The sequence below is a fragment of the Mastacembelus armatus genome, chromosome 7 (assembly GCF_900324485.2).
Source record: "Mastacembelus armatus chromosome 7, fMasArm1.2, whole genome shotgun sequence".
NCBI classification, from domain to species: Eukaryota; Metazoa; Chordata; class Actinopteri; order Synbranchiformes; family Mastacembelidae; genus Mastacembelus; species Mastacembelus armatus.
Window position 1 is genome coordinate 16,939,248 of NC_046639.1, and position 16,137 is coordinate 16,955,384.

At 40.9% G+C, this 16,137-nt stretch overlaps 1 protein-coding gene across 1 annotated transcript in view; it reads left to right on the forward strand.

Moving 5' to 3' along the window:
* The window catches only part of scn8aa (sodium channel, voltage gated, type VIII, alpha subunit a), a 36,696-nt gene extending 21,318 nt beyond the window's left edge, over nt 1-15,378 (forward strand). Inside the window, exons 17-27 of the mRNA XM_026332217.1 lie at nt 90-563; nt 1,302-1,419; nt 2,210-2,364; nt 2,900-3,073; nt 7,681-7,803; nt 12,374-12,658; nt 13,035-13,088; nt 13,207-13,344; nt 13,442-13,546; nt 13,660-13,930; nt 14,026-15,378. Of these exons, the coding sequence (XP_026188002.1) occupies nt 90-563; nt 1,302-1,419; nt 2,210-2,364; nt 2,900-3,073; nt 7,681-7,803; nt 12,374-12,658; nt 13,035-13,088; nt 13,207-13,344; nt 13,442-13,546; nt 13,660-13,930; nt 14,026-15,179 (3,051 nt within the window). The 3' untranslated portion in view covers nt 15,180-15,378. The remainder of the gene's footprint in view (nt 1-89; nt 564-1,301; nt 1,420-2,209; nt 2,365-2,899; nt 3,074-7,680; nt 7,804-12,373; nt 12,659-13,034; nt 13,089-13,206; nt 13,345-13,441; nt 13,547-13,659; nt 13,931-14,025) is intronic.
* Nucleotides 15,379-16,137: the final 759 nt, after the last annotated feature.

The following is a 16,137-nucleotide window of genomic DNA, read 5'->3' on the forward strand; positions in this document are numbered from 1 at the left end:
TGATTTTTTTTTTAAAAAGTATGTTGTCAGAGAAAAATTAGCAGTTGACATTTAGTCACAGATTCACAGAAATTCTTCTTTCTGTAAAGGTGCTGAACCTGTTCCTTGCCTTGCTGCTGAGCTCATTTAGCGCTGACAACTTGGCTGCAACAGATGATGACGGTGAGCCAAACAACCTGCAGATTTCAGTCATGCGTATCAAGAAAGGCATTGCGTGGATAAAAGCAAAGGTTCGGCTACTGGTGGCCAGTCTGCTAAGGAAACCACCAATGGAGGACGAGCAGAAGCCATTGGATGACATGTATGACAAGAAGCTGATCTGTATCGCTAATCACACTAGTGTGGACATCAACCGTGACCTGGACTATGCCAAAAATGGTAATGGCACTACCAGCGGCATTGGCAGCAGCGTGGGCAAGTATATGATTGATGAGGACCACATGTCGTTCATCCACAACCCGAATCTTACCGTCTGCGTGCCCATAGCTGTGGGGGAGTCTGACTTTGAGAACCTGAACACCGAAGACTTCAGCAGCGAGTCAGATAATGAGAACAGCAAAGAGGTCAGCGAGAAGAGGGCATGTATATTATATAGTTTTAATAGTTTATCACACAAAAATTCAGGCAAGAAATGACAAAACACGGAGTGGAAACTGGAAACCTCATAACCCTAAAACCACATTTGCCAAGCACATAATAAATCTTTCTTTTTCTTTTTTTTACTTTCACAATATCAACGTAAATATTATACGTGACTGTCCAGGAGGCCACGTGCTGTTGTTTCTGATGTTATAGTTATCAGCTACTCTAAGCTGTACAATTTCCTCTCTAATGACAGTAAAACAATGGGTGGGGCTGGCTACTCTGTACAGCTCAGACACTAATATAACTCCATTACTCAATAGAATCATCTAGATCGGCTGGAACAGGCAGCCAGTGTGCATAAAATGGATATCTGCTGACATATGCCTTTTGATGAAATGCATTTAGAAAACTTTCAGATCAGATGATGTGTTATTTGATATTCCATTTCAGTGTTCATATGAATGACTTGTGATGTTCAGGACTGTTGTGGTGTCCAATTCAGCACGGAAATAATCTCTGTGATCAAATATTACTTCAGGGGTTTTTTTCGTTTAGAGATTGAGCCAATCCATTTTGGGGAAAAAAATGATATTTACATTTCCTGAAAACTGAAATGTTTCTAAATCATTGAAGCATTCCTCTTGTGCATTCATGCCTTCATGTTTTTTCTGCATATGTGCCTGTGTGTTTGTGCTCATACATCTGCATCTCTGCAGCTGGACGACACCAGTTCGTCAGAAGGCAGTACAATCGACATCAAGCCAGATGTGGAGGAGGTGGTGGTGGTGGAGACGGTGGAGGAATACATGGAACCAGAACCATGTTGGACAGATGGTGAGACCACTGATCCCACTGTACTCATTAGCTCCACTTCACAACACTGAAACTCTCCAGGGCTCAGTGGAAATTATAGGGCAGCAAGGTCAAGAACAGTATCATTATGAAGGATCCCTTATCCATGACAGTCTGGTTGTCTATTAATGCTTACACTAATACACTGATATTTAAGTACATATAAAATTCTTATTACACTCAATTATTCATATGTTAATTCTGTCTTTTTTAAATCAAAGTCATAAAAGGTGTGAATAACGGTGACTTGAATATGCAACATATAAAATGAGAAAGATTTAGCAGCATCTAGTGGTGAGATTGAGAATGCAACCATCTGGTGGTGCAACATGGCTGACTCTGTGAAAGGAGACCTGCTCCCTATGTAGTTTAAAGTGATGCAATAACAACATATTTATTAATACTTTTTTCCATTTCTGCTAATAGAGCACTCTAAATATCTCATATTGAACTTTTATATATTTTTTTATACTTACGTAAAGTCAGACAAAATTATAGGTCTTGTTTGTATGTAGTGTTTGTCTTTATGCAGTTTGGTGGCGCATTATGGCCATTGAGATTATTTTATTTTAGTTATCAATCTAGTAACAGCCTACCACAATTATAAGAAAATGGCTACACCACACTGACTAGCAAAAAGTGTTGATTGTATGGCGTTTCTTAACTTTGGAAATCTTACACATGTGCAGAGGTTTAAAAATGGCATCCACTCAAACACAGGAATTTTTAACTTTTTATGTCAAATGACATCTCCCCTCCTGTATGTCCTCAGCTTGTGTGGCCAAATATAAGTGCTGTGACGTTGACATCACTGTGGGCTGGGGGAAGAGCTGGTGGTTCCTGAGAAAAACCTGTTATTTAATCGTGGAGCACAACTGGTTTGAGACACTCATCATCTTCATGATCCTTCTCAGTAGTGGTGCGCTGGTAAGGAAATCTGTGTTAGCTTTGCAAATAGGATCGGTTTGCACTGTTAAATAAAAAACAAAAAAAATAAGTATTAATATTTAAATGGAACACAACTCATTACTTAAAGATTAAATAATGAGGACTCATTTAAAATAAAGGTACTTCATGGAGACCAGTTTGTGTATATGGCAGTGAGGAGGTTAAACAAGATCAATGGTGTAGGCGGTTTGGCTGATCAGTCTCAGAGCTGCTTGCATGGGGGAGGGTCAGTGATTAATAGACCGTGCCATTTACCAAACGGGATTATTTTGGGGAATGGAGTGAGGCCTTGTTCTCCAGCATGTCAAATGCAACTAAAATGAGAGCAATATTATTTGAAATATTACACAGGAGAGATTTTTTTTAATCTTGTAAATCATTGTTAATGTTTAGCCATGTGCAGGCTATAGTGGTGGATTCAATTTCATTAGCAGAGTCATAAATCATCACGGGCAATATTTCCTTTGCTGTCTTTGTCACGGTTGGACAATGTATGTTTTCAATTTTCCCCCAGGCCTTTGAGGATGTGTACATCGAGCAGCGGAAAACCATTCGCATCATTTTGGAGTATGCCGATAGGGTTTTCACCTACATCTTCATCCTGGAGATGTTGCTGAAATGGGTTGCCTATGGTTTTGTCAAGTATTTTACCAATGCCTGGTGTTGGCTGGACTTCTTCATTGTGGATGTAAGTCCAGTTCTTGTTTCCTATGTTGTGTGTATTAGACAAGAGCAAAATCAAAGTTACTATGTCCTGAACCACACCCTTTATTCAACAGTAACACATAAAGGCACATACAGTTTGTCATAAACAGCAGTGCTAATACTAATTTCTCTATTGTATGCTATATGCCTTCTGTCTACATACAGGATCTGTTGTTTGTGCCAGCCTATTTAACTGTTGCTGCTGTTGTTGTCTGTTGGGTGTGGTTAGGCTTGAAAAGTCAGTTTGTAGCGGGGGTGCTTGCTGGTCCTTGTGGGCCACTGTCCTGCTCATTTTCCCATCTATCCCTGCCCTACCCACTGCTGATTACCTGGATCAAGTGTGCTCAGTCCATTAGAATCTGGAAGATACCATGTCAGATGACAGTGGAAGTGAGGGAAGACAAAGTGAAATGGTATCCCCCAGCTTCTGATTGGGTGAGGACATCTGATCCAGGTATTCAGCAGTGTAGAGCGCAGGGATAGTTGAAAAACAAGCAGGAGAGTGGCCCTCAAGGACCAGGATTGGGTACCCCTGGTTTATAGGTTGAATATTTGCTTTGTGGAATGCATTAGGTGAGGTGGCATGTTGTGCACAATAAAGAAGTCACTTTATTTTGTTTACACTTGCTATAAGGACAGTGTTTACAAGACTACTGCAGTTTGTCCATATAAAGTAAACACATGCCATGTGTCACCTTTTACTACACCATCAAGCAACAATCTGTTTTTTTACTTGGTTGATCTCTCTGAGATGACTGAATATAACAATTCTGCTTGTGAATCAACACATTTTTGGTTTAGCACAATCAGTTTAGTCTGTTTCCATACTGGCTGCAAGTTTCTGCCAAGTTTAATCTTTTGAGGCAGAATTGGAAGAAATTAATCAGAGCCGAATGCATAACTATGTAAGCATGGATGCCAACCCACATTACAACCAGCCAGTCAATAAAACAGACTTGATCTGAACCATATTCGAGTCACCCTCAGAGCAAAGGGATGTTTCAGATATGTGTCTGAGTAGAGCTGCCTTTGCCTGTCTCTTTGACCTGATATGTACCTTTGTCCTCTCTTTGTGTACTTCTCTGCTCCTTTCATCAGTCAAGTTGGAAAGACCAGAAGAGGGATAATTCTTCATTCTGTTGCATTTACTAAACAGTATTATCATTATTTTATTTATTTATTTATTTTTGTACTTTGAAGATGACATAACCTTAGATTATGAGGTTGCTAAATGCCTTGCAAGGGATTTTAGTGTGGGGAAGACCTTTTTTTAATGGCTAGAAGCTTAAAGCACTTGAACTGTACATAAATGCTCAATCTGGCATCTGAGTGGCAGAATTGGACAGAATAAGAATTTCCCTGACTTCTGACTTTTCTCTTGAACTAACCACCTCTCCGCAGTGTCCAACACCTCAGCCAATACCTGTGAATGGACTCCTATCAATGACCAGAGGTTGCCATCTTGATTCATTATAGGTTCACACGTTTTACATACAATAAATAATGCACACTTTTCTTCAATACATTAATACATTTTACAGTTTGCATGAATTAAAATTACACACAAGTAGGCTACTTTTAAAGATGTCATAAATGAATAGGATGCATAAGACATATACAGCACACAGAGAGCTTATAGTGATTGTAATCATACCAAACTGTACAGATTCTGGTTATTGCCATTGTAGGCTCCTTCTCTGTAGGTGTGTTGTCAAGCCCAATACTTGGACCAGTGTGGGCCAGTGCAGGGTTCTATATTGCCCAAGTTCTGAAAATGTACATAGGATGACATCCCTCTTCCCCTCTCTCCCGTCCTCCTTTCATTCCTTAATGAAATGTGTAACCTCAGGAATGTGGTGATATTGTGCTGAGATGTAATGATGGTGGGTGACAGGCAGCTGGCGGTAAGTTTGGTCATCACTAGACCTCCCCCTCCAAAAAAAAAAAAAAAATAGAAAAAACTTGTGCTTGTCCTGTCTTGTGGGGTGAAACCATTTCCATGGACTCAGGGGGGGTCACCATCATTAGACCGGCCTGTACTGAGTGTGGATGTGCCTGACTCTTTGTGTGAGTTTGTTCCTTGTCATTTCCCTTGTGTTACAGTATCTTTCTGTTATCAGTTTGATTTCCATTTTTCTGATTTTTATTCTAAGGTTGTTTTTGTGTTGTATTACGTATTGGCTACAATGTCAAGGGCAAGAAATGTAATGTTAGAGAGTTAAATATTATTTTAAATCAGATTACAGAAGCTGGAGAAGTCAATTAGATATGTTTTAAAGAAAATTAATATATTTAGTATTTTCTTTGTGAATTCGAATCAGTAAGGCTCCTAAATTACCATTTTAATTAATGACAATATAGTTAAGATAGTCAGTTTTTACTTCTGAGGTGTCTGAGTGTGAGGCCGATAGGTGTCATACTCCATTCAACCTTTTTTTTTCCACTCAGATTATTATTGTTTTGTTGTGTTTTTCCATTTGTTTTTAGTTTGTTTTATTTTTGCTTGGTTTGCGCTGTCATCATGGGATCACAGCCCCAGATGTCATTGGCCTTGCCTTGCAGAGCTCTGTGAAAAGGACGTTGAGGCGCTGAGGCCACTACTGCACAGCTGGCCCAGCAGGAGGCCAGAGGCCACGCACCCCAAAAGGGGGCTCAACAAGGGGTCAGGCTGAAGGTGACAAATACCCCAAACACTGTAGTGTAGATCACGGCAAAATCTTTATTTTACTGTCTTCCTGCCAGAACAGCTGCTAATTTATTTGAGTGACGAGATTATTGATTTTAAATGAGGGCTTTGTGCCAAAGTAAGTACTTAAGAGAAATCCCAGGAGAATCTCTCTGGGACATCATGGACCCAGTACTCACACCTTTCCTGCTGTTTTTCTTTGTAGTTCTGACGGATCCCACTATTAAATGGTTAAAAGAATTTGAACTCGTGTTGTTTATGTTAATGGCGTCAGTCAAAATGAAGATTTTGCCTGTCACAAACCTCCCTCCGTGACTTTGGTAAGCTTTGGATGTTGTGTATTTCTTGCGGTGAGTTTGACCGGTTGGTGTCGATGGCTGGTTGGAGGTGCTTTCACGTGTTCACTGTTGATATTTTTCCTTTTTTGTAAGGAACTGGTACTCCCCCTGTTTCAGTCCCTCTAGCATGCAGGCTGAGAAAATTATTTCTCTGTTATAAGGTTTTGCATCTAATTCAAATACAACCACCAAATCCTACATTTTGCATAATCTATATTAAACCAAATAATGCCTATAAAGCTTCCCTGTATAGCAGATGACCTTTAATGGCTGTCTTAGCACATTTAGGGTGACTCCATCAAGGCTAAGGCCTGGCTCCATTACTTACCCCCCCCCCCCCCCCCCCCCCCAAAGAACTTTAGTGCAGCTTATTGACCACATTCCACATTATCCATTTACTCCATTGGTAATGAAGCAGTCCTGTTTGTGGTCAGCTTAGATCAGCTATATGGCCCAGAGCTACAGTGGATTCGCAATTTACCAAATCATAACCTTGTCTGCAACTACCTTTACCTAAATTTACATTGATTTATTATGAAATAAGAGTTATGTACATTTACAGTGGTGCTGTGAATAGATGTACATACATATTTGTGACAAAGACTTAATTTGAGGATTAAGTGAGCCTTTTTACCCAATGTAACACTATAAGATGCTCTTTGGGTGCAGTAATGCCTTGGTGGCTGCTGCTGGACATGAGAGGGGCTGCACCAGCTTCTTTGAAGTTGTGTTCTGTTATTGTTGTTAACTGTGTGTAACTCGACTGTACTCTGTGTATTTTTGTCCTTTCAGTGCCATCCAGTGCTAATAACTATAGCCGGTCTGCCCTTAACTTCCATCCCTGTTTCTTGTGTGTGGTTTATGTGACTGTGGCTCTCCTATTTAACTCCAAATGCTGTGTGACAATTTGATTTGATGTCTGAGAAAGAAAATGGAAAAATGACACACTTGTACATATTTACTTGTATTCTTTCTCTTAGGTTCCATTAGTTTGTCTGTCTTAAATTATATGGGATTTTATGCCTCAGCCCAAGAGCGACATGAGGAGACAATGTTAGAGGGGCAAGGGTAAGGCTCTCAAGTCTGTTGGGTTTTTATCAGCTTCTACAGGGTAACCTCTCTCCTTTCCTCCCTCCCCAATTCCTTTTCCTCTCCCAGTCCTTTCGCTTGTATCTTTACTAAATCATGTAGCACTCTTCTGCCTAATTTACCCTCTATTTGCGTCTTATGTCTCTATCTCCTCTCTTTCTCTCTCAACCTCAAATTTCTTTGCAGGTACAAAGGACTTTTCACATCTCGTCAACTGCCCAAAAATAACAGACAAACAATCCCTATGGCCTACTGCTATTTAAAAATACTACGCACATAAAACCTATACTAAATAATGACCTTCTCTCTCAGTGTATATACATGTATAAATGCAATATTATACATGCATATACATGCATAGATTTATGTGTGTATGTCAAGCAACTCTCCGCCTATGCCAGGGCCGTCTCTCTTCCCTAGTGAATATTCTCACTTCTAACAGTTTGGAACCTCTTTTGCTTCTCTGTTTTTGTGTAGGTGTCTATAGTCAGCCTTGTAGCTAATGCGCTGGGCTACTCCGATCTAGGGCCCATTAAATCACTCAGGACACTAAGGGCCTTGAGACCCCTCAGAGCCTTGTCACGTTTTGAAGGGATGAGGGTAAGATCCAAAGCTAAGCAGCTGATCCTTCCGCATGCCCATTCAACAGTTTAAAGCATGCTAGAACTGGTCTAAACACAAACTAAGAGGACAAAAAAAAACAAACAAACAAACAAACAAAAAAAAAAACTCCGTAATACTGGGGGACTGTTTTTAAAACCAGGAAATGAAAGCAAAGAAATCACCTTTCCATGCACAATCCTGTACCATGCCTTTGTTAGAGCGAAAGAACAAGTCATGATGCAGCTGGGAGACTGAGTAAAGTAACAGAAGTTATATTACTAGCAGAACAATATGTATTGTACAACTGAATTTCTAAAATAAATGAAAACAAACAAACAAATTGATTTGCTTCAAAATAGAAAAAGAGCAACTAAAATATTTTTCACAAAGCTGCCTCATCACATAAGTGACAAACTAGGAATTCTGACAACTTCATCTTACTTTCTTCTTGATTGGCCAAAGTAAATATATGTAATTGGTTGAAGCTAACCAAACTACATACCATCTTATAGAGCTTTCAAGTCAACAGTTAGCTCTTCATTTGGCCTGATTTTCAACCAATGCTTTCAATTGAGAACCCCCCTCCCCTCCACATGCCCCCACCCCACCCCTGTGCTCCCATAACCTCCCCCCTCCCCAGCTCACACCATCCCTCAATGCATCTAGCATCGAGAACAACCAGCAGGAACCGGGGAGCTGTGGGACACCAAAACCTCTGCCCAACCAGTCACACCAAAACCCTGCATACAGGGCGGCTGCCAAATAACCACTGAGAGGAACCTGTCTTATTTCTAATAGTAGATGCAGCGGCCTGCAGAGCAGAGATCACTTGCTGCGACAGTACCTGTGGTTGCTTCAGCCGACTCTTCCAAAGTTACTTTGATCTGATTGGTTGTCTCTGTGACTGGTGGTAGCGATAGGTTGCACCTGGTTGTTGTCACCCGTAGTCCTTCCTGTCTCTTTTTCTTTCTCTCCCTCTCTCTCTCTCTCTCTCTCTCTCTCTCTGTCTCTCCCTCTCTCTCTCTCTCTCTCTCTCTCTCTCTCTCTCATGACCTTAATCTCTTTTACCTTTCTCTGTTCTTGGACTAGTTACCTTGTCTTCTACTTAAAGCTTCTCCTCTTCACTTCAGTCCTTTCCCACCTCCTCCACAGCCCCACATGTACAACACTGTACAGAAACCACCCTACCCTTCCCCCTCTTCTCCTTTTCCTCCTCACCCCCTTTCCCTCCACTGCTCACATCACCTTACCCGGTTCGGCTGGGCCGGACCGCTTGAGGGTCACCACACTCTCTCCTGCTTGTCCAGGATCTTTCTGCATCAGGGACTGAGACAGAAACCACACACTCACTGTGTTGTGGCTTTGGGAGGAAAGTATTTGTTAAGCTTCTGCCAGTAGGAGCACCTAGGGTTATACCATCTGGCTGACGGATCTGCCAACAGTATATTCTAGTTGGAGGTTCTTTACTTAAAATTTTTATTAACATTGTTTGTATTAAATACTTACAGTTGTTCTTCATGCCTTCCTTTGGGAATGTAGGCAGAAGCTTAGCAAATATGCTAGGCTGCCATTTCACACAAGACATTACTGCTGTCATGTCATGGCACCATATATTGTAGCGCATACAGCAGGCCCTGGCTTCCTGTTGCCTTCCACTCCCACAGGAAGTGAAACTGGGAGGCAACAATGGACCCAGTTAAACTCTTAATCTGAGTTCTGGGTCTGGGTGGGTGGTGACCTATAAGTTGACAAGCACCACAGTGTTCAGACAACATTCTCAACCCTAGACAGACAATGTGTCGCCCCTCTTTGGTACGTCCCAAAAATGACAGACCAGCAGAAGAAGGCAGCCTGTGTAATAACTTAGTGGTTGGATTGATTATAAACAAATTTAATCTTAATCTTCTCAGTGAAGTCTCATTCATATTAGATATCCAGCGACTAAAATGTGATGCCGTTGCGTGTGAGCAGACATCAGTGCTTTTAGGCCCTGGATAGGCTTTATGGATGTTGCCATGGCTGTTTCTATGAAATTTTATAGGATTAATAATTCATTACTGAATGTAAAACAGACCTGTCAATAAAAATATGTCATTTTTGGGGGTGGAGATCATGGCACATTTGCTTTAGTTGGGTGTATTTATTAAATACATACAGTATGCCCCTATGAATGCCCTCATTCACTGGGTGTATGTGGTAAAAGAGGTGAGGGTGGCCCAGTAATGCAAAGTGAAAATCAAAAAAAGAGAAATTTGATCCTGCTGTATCAATTTATACTATATGTCGATGTTCATCAATCGAATTACCATTTTGTTTGGACTGAAAATGGAAAATTTAAGGTGAAAGCAATAAATAAATGAATAGGGAAGCACACGAATGGAGAGATCATGCTATGAAAGAGATTCTGGAGAGTTAGAATGATGAGAACTTTTATATCCCCGGCTGGTTGAGTGTTAAGGCACCGTGCATTGCAGAGGCCATTGCAACTCAACAGCGCAGAGCAAGCGGTGCAGCTTCAATTGGACACATTGCACTGCTTAACATGCAATGATTACGGGCTGTTCTGACTTTGTACTTTGTACTTTGCTCTCTCTTTCTCTTAATGCTGCTTTGTAATCTTGGCCCTACCTTTTAGAGCAATGCATTGTACAGGAATGACATCATGTCTAGTCATCTTAACTTGTTTTAGTAAATCCCTTTCTTTTTTTGATGAGTGCTGAAGTTTGAGTTACATCCAAAGATGAAATGAAAATCATGACAATTGTAGTTGTAACAGCTATTAAAGTGTTAGTTATCATGGGACTTTTTGGTATAACCTTTAAACCTTTGACTTGTTTTACAGACCTCAGATTATTCTGTAGATATTTGTTAGACACCTATATAACCCATGTAGATATAAGAATGGCTGGTGAGACACACAAGCAAAACACTTCAGCCATGATCTCTTTAGCCACTATCTCTCTATCCACACATTTCTCTATTTATTTATTTATTGGTTTGAGCGGTTCTTGAGATTGCACAATGCCATGTAACACGCATGTACTATAACTGCCGATGCACATTATGCATTTTTGAAAGCCATTTTCCCTCTTTCTGAGAATGCTTTTCACTCAGCATGGCCTAATTCTTTACTGAATTTTTGACAATGGTTCAATTGTATCAGATCGAGCAAAGAGCCATTCTCTCAGCGAGTGCAATGGCAACACTTTGTGGGAAAGACTTCAAGTATATTTGAACAATTTCTAAAAGTCATTTTCTTTTAGCATCTTTTACATTTGACCCAGTATTTTGGCAATGTGCTCTCCTGTAAACCACGTGAAATTTGTGATTGCACATTCAACAGACAAGTCAACTTGCAAAAGTCGTGCACTCACAGAGAGAATCCTGCTCTAAGAGCTGCTCCCTGGCTGTCTATAATGAGGAGGGAATATGGCTCCACAAAACGAGTCTGCCAAAGACATGCATGCTCAGCTGTCTGCCTGAGAGCTGCTGGTCGGCCTGCCTAACACTGGTAGTGAGCGTTTCACTACCTGCTGAGCTTATTACTGGCTATGATAAATCCACGGGAAATCAAATGGGAGTGTTAGCAAGGACTAGTTTTTGGTGGGAATTATACTTTGATTTTCTTTGGCTGCTTTAGTGTTACCAGTTGACTTCAGAAAGTTATAGAATAGGGTCAATAAAACTTTACTTCTTGGCATTCTAAGGTTTGGGGTGGTAAGAGTGGACACTTCATAGTGGTATGGCAAACACTTCTGATGAACTATTTAGTGACGCAAGTTTTTTTTAACGCAAGGATCTCAAAACATGCAGTTCATTGTCCAAAATATAGTGTCAGATACTACTTCATTTTTTATTTTTTATTTTTTCCTATTTATATTTATGTAATACATATGTAAACGTGTCATAACAATAACATAATAGCATAACATAACAGAAGCATTTAATGGTTTTTGAGCGATAAAGCATTAGGAAACAAATGGACGTGTGTGTGTGTGTGTGTGTGTATTTAATATATGTTTTTGTATGATTTTGCCTATAATTTTATGAAAAGAATATTAGTTCAAAATATGTTTTAAAATTTTGGATGCTACAGTTGTGAAGATAAACCTATAAATGTTTTTGCTGATTGTGATTTAGAGCAATTTATAGTACCACTCTAAGCGCTATAAAAACATTTACTACATGGTTTATAACATGTTTAACACGTTTTATATAGACATTTATTTCTTACACTGGTGTATGCCTTGGTGCGTGCGTGTGTGTCCTTTAAGCAGCAGTCAGACTTCAGTAGATCAGAGAGCACCTCGGTTTGCTCCATTTGCATTAATTCCCCACACTTTACTATGCACATCACTGGTGAGCAGTGCTTATTTTCGGCTACATTAAATCGGAACAGAATTGAATGCCTGTTCTTAAAGCCTCATGTAACAAACGGTTAAAAAACATGAACCAAGTGTAACGCCATAACATTATGTAGTGTCTTGTCGGGTTGAAGGGGTTGAATGAGCTGTGTTTGTTTCCTGGTTCTCACAGTGTCATATCCTGTTTTCCTGGTCTGGTCTAGGTGGTAGTCAACGCGTTGGTGGGTGCCATCCCTTCCATTATGAATGTGTTGCTGGTTTGCCTCATCTTTTGGCTGATTTTCAGTATCATGGGGGTCAACCTATTTGCGGGCAAGTACTACTACTGTTTCAATGCGACATCAGAAGAATACTTCCCCATCGACGTGGTCAACAACAAGACCCAGTGTGAGGCCCTCATTAAACTAAACTTTACCGAGGTCAGGTGGAGGAACGTCAAGATCAACTTTGACAATGTGGGCGCCGGCTACCTTGCCCTGCTCCAAGTGGTGAGAGTGTCACTTTTCCTCTCCTCTGTGACTTCAAATCATCTTTCATGCTAATGTGGTTACTTTTCTTATTTTCCTGTGATCTTTTCAGATTTTGTTTTTTTCTGTGCTTCACTTGAGGGTCTATTGTTGCTTTAAATTCCACTCACTTTCAGAGTACTGGGGGGGTTTTAATTGTTCATATTCATTGTATATATTTGTGTGTCTTTCCATCGCCCTTTTTTGTCTACATGTTTCCTTAAAGCAGAAGCTGCACCACAGGACAGACATCAGTTTTGGTTTGAGTTTGGGTATTTGATTTCACTTTAGAATTTTCTTGGTATTTTTTTGTTCCTGGTTTCTACAAATATATTTAGTCGTGTGTCTGTTTTGAAAGGCAACGTTCAAAGGCTGGATGGATATTATGTATGCAGCTGTGGATTCCAGAGAGGTATGTACGTCTCCTTCAATAAATATTGTAATGCTCACTTACAGTATCTTTTAAACTAAATATTTTTTTTTAATTGTAAAAATAAAATATTACCTTCAATATTGTGCTTCCCTCTAAGGTGGAAGACCAACCTGACTATGAAGTCAACATCTACATGTACATCTACTTTGTTGTTTTCATCATATTCGGCTCCTTCTTCACTCTCAACCTCTTCATTGGTGTGATCATTGACAACTTCAACCAGCAGAAGAAAAAGATAAGAACTGTTCTGTCTCCTCATTCTCTATTTTGCTTAAAGAGAACTTTAAAGAGTTAGGATATGGTTATAACCAAATCTTTGTTTGTCCCCTTACTTTGGAGGTCAGGATATCTTCATGACAGAGGAACAGAAGAAGTACTACAACGCCATGAAAAAACTGGGATCCAAAAAGCCACAAAAACCGATTCCTCGACCACAGGTGTGCTTTTCTAGGGGTTACTGCTCTGACCAAGTGTTCAGATTATTAAACATATGATGCAGTTGGTTGAAACCTCTTTACTTCATTCCTCTGTGTCTCCTCTCACCTTGTAGAACAAGATCCAGGGAATGGTGTTTGATTTTGTGACGCAGCAAGTGTTTGACATCTCCATCATGATACTCATCTGCCTCAACATGGTCACTATGATGGTGGAAACAGACGATCAATCAGATGAAACGGAGATGGTGCTCTACTGGGTCAACTTCATTTTTATTGTAGTATTCACAACGGAGTTCTTGCTGAAGCTCTTTGCCCTTCGCCACTACTACTTCACTAATGGTTGGAATATCTTTGATGTGGTTGTGGTCATCCTCTCTATTGTTGGTGAGTAAGGGAGGTGGGAGATGCAGAGCAGTGCGGAAGTAACTTGATCGTAATCTGATTATATTCACTTGCGTTCCCCTTCTCCTCTCCCTCAGGTATGTTCTTGGCTGACCTCATTGAGAAGTACTTTGTGTCGCCAACCCTGTTCAGGGTGATCAGGCTGGCTCGTATTGGCCGTATCCTCCGTCTGATCAAAGGAGCTAAAGGCATCCGAACATTACTGTTTGCTCTGATGATGTCATTGCCAGCCCTCTTCAACATTGGCCTGCTGCTCTTCCTCGTAATGTTCATCTTCTCCATCTTCGGCATGTCTAACTTTGGCTATGTAAAACACGGAGCAGGCATTGATGACTTGTACAACTTTGAGACCTTCGGCAACAGCATGATCATCTTGTTTATGATAACCACATCAGCTGGATGGGATGGCCTCTTACTGCCAATCCTCAACTACCCACCAGACTGTGATCCTAACCTGGAGAACCCTGGTACAACCGTGAAGGGCGACTGTGGTAACCCCTCGGTGGGAATTTTCTTTTTTGTCATGTATATCATAATTTCTTTCCTGATTGTGGTCAACATGTACATTGCCATCATCCTGGAGAACTTCAGTGTGGCCACAGAGGAGAGTGCTGATCCGCTCAGTGAGGACGACTTTGAGACCTTCTATGAAATCTGGGAGAAGTTTGACCCCACAGCCTCTCAGTTTATTACTTTTGCCAAGCTGTCTGACTTTGCTGACGCATTGGAGCATCCTCTTCGCGTGCCAAAGCCCAACACTATAGAACTAATTGCCATGGACATGCCCATGGTGAGCGGCGATCGCATTCACTGCCTGGACATCCTGTTTGCCTTTACAAAGCGTGTGCTGGGTGACAGTGGTGAGTTGGATATGCTAAGGCAGCAGATGGAGGAGCGTTTCGTGGCAGCCAATCCCTCCAAGGTGTCGTATGAACCCATCACTACCACCCTCCGTCGCAAACAAGAGGATGTCTCCGCCCGAATTATCCAGAACGCCTACCGCGCTCACCTCATCAGGCGTGGCATCATCTTCAAGCGCCACACTTTTAACAACAAACTTGAGAATGGTGGGACCAACCAAGAGAAGAAGGAGAGCACGCCATCCACAGCCTCTCTTCCCTCATACGACAGCGTGACCAAACCCGACAAGGAAAAGCAGGACGAAAACAAGGAGTGGGCCAGGAAAGAGAAGGACAAAAACCAAAAAGATGAGTGGGAATCCAAGTGTTAGGGTTCAGAGACTCCCAATAAATCCACAGACAGATGAGACTCTGTGCCCAAACTCAACAAATGTAGAAAAAGTGATAATTTGCAAGTAAGAAAAAAAAACAAAACAAAACAAAAACTTACCAAAAAAATGTTTACAGACTCAAACACTACTGAGGCAGTACGGTTTATTATGTCGTCAGAGACAGCTGAACCAAATCAGTTTACCGTAGAACATTTGCTGCACAGTGACCAAGTTCATACAAACGAGTAACAAATACAAAAAAAAAAAAAAACAGCGACTCACAGTGTGCTGGCCAGGGACACACATTTCTTTGGGGACCAACTGCCAAGGCACAGAAATCTCTCCTAATTAATTGGAATATTGCAAAATCTCTGCCACCACCAAGTGTGGACACCCTGCAGCAAAGCGCCAACGCTATGGGACTGGATGATACAGCTTCCAATAGAACTGTGTTAGCAGTCTAACGGAGGGTCCGCAACACCGCGTTTACCATCTTTATCAAGAAGAAAACTATAATCAACCAAGGAAGTTTAGCTAGGATGGAAGCACTAGCAGGGGGAGGGGTAACCCAGAACTGTAGACAAAGATTTTTTTTTTGTTTGTTTGTTTGTGCTGAGTATACTTGCATCTTTACATTATTTGAGCAGCAAAAAAAGATAACATTTAGCCCATGTCACTCGTCTTTTCATCTTCTCTTTGTTATACTGACACTGAAAAAGACATGGGCTTTCTCACTGACCGGGTAGGAGTCATCAGTCATTGTTTTGACTTGGGCAGAAGGAGACTTGCTCAGGCCGAGTTCCAGATAAATAATAATTATTGTGCTCGTTCAATGCATAGAAATGACTTGCATGAAGGCATGTTTTGATCAGGAATCATGCATGAGTAATCATAGTCTACAAGACACTAATTCTCAGACCACTGCAGTGGCTTGACTATAGGTTTGAGGCTGTCCACT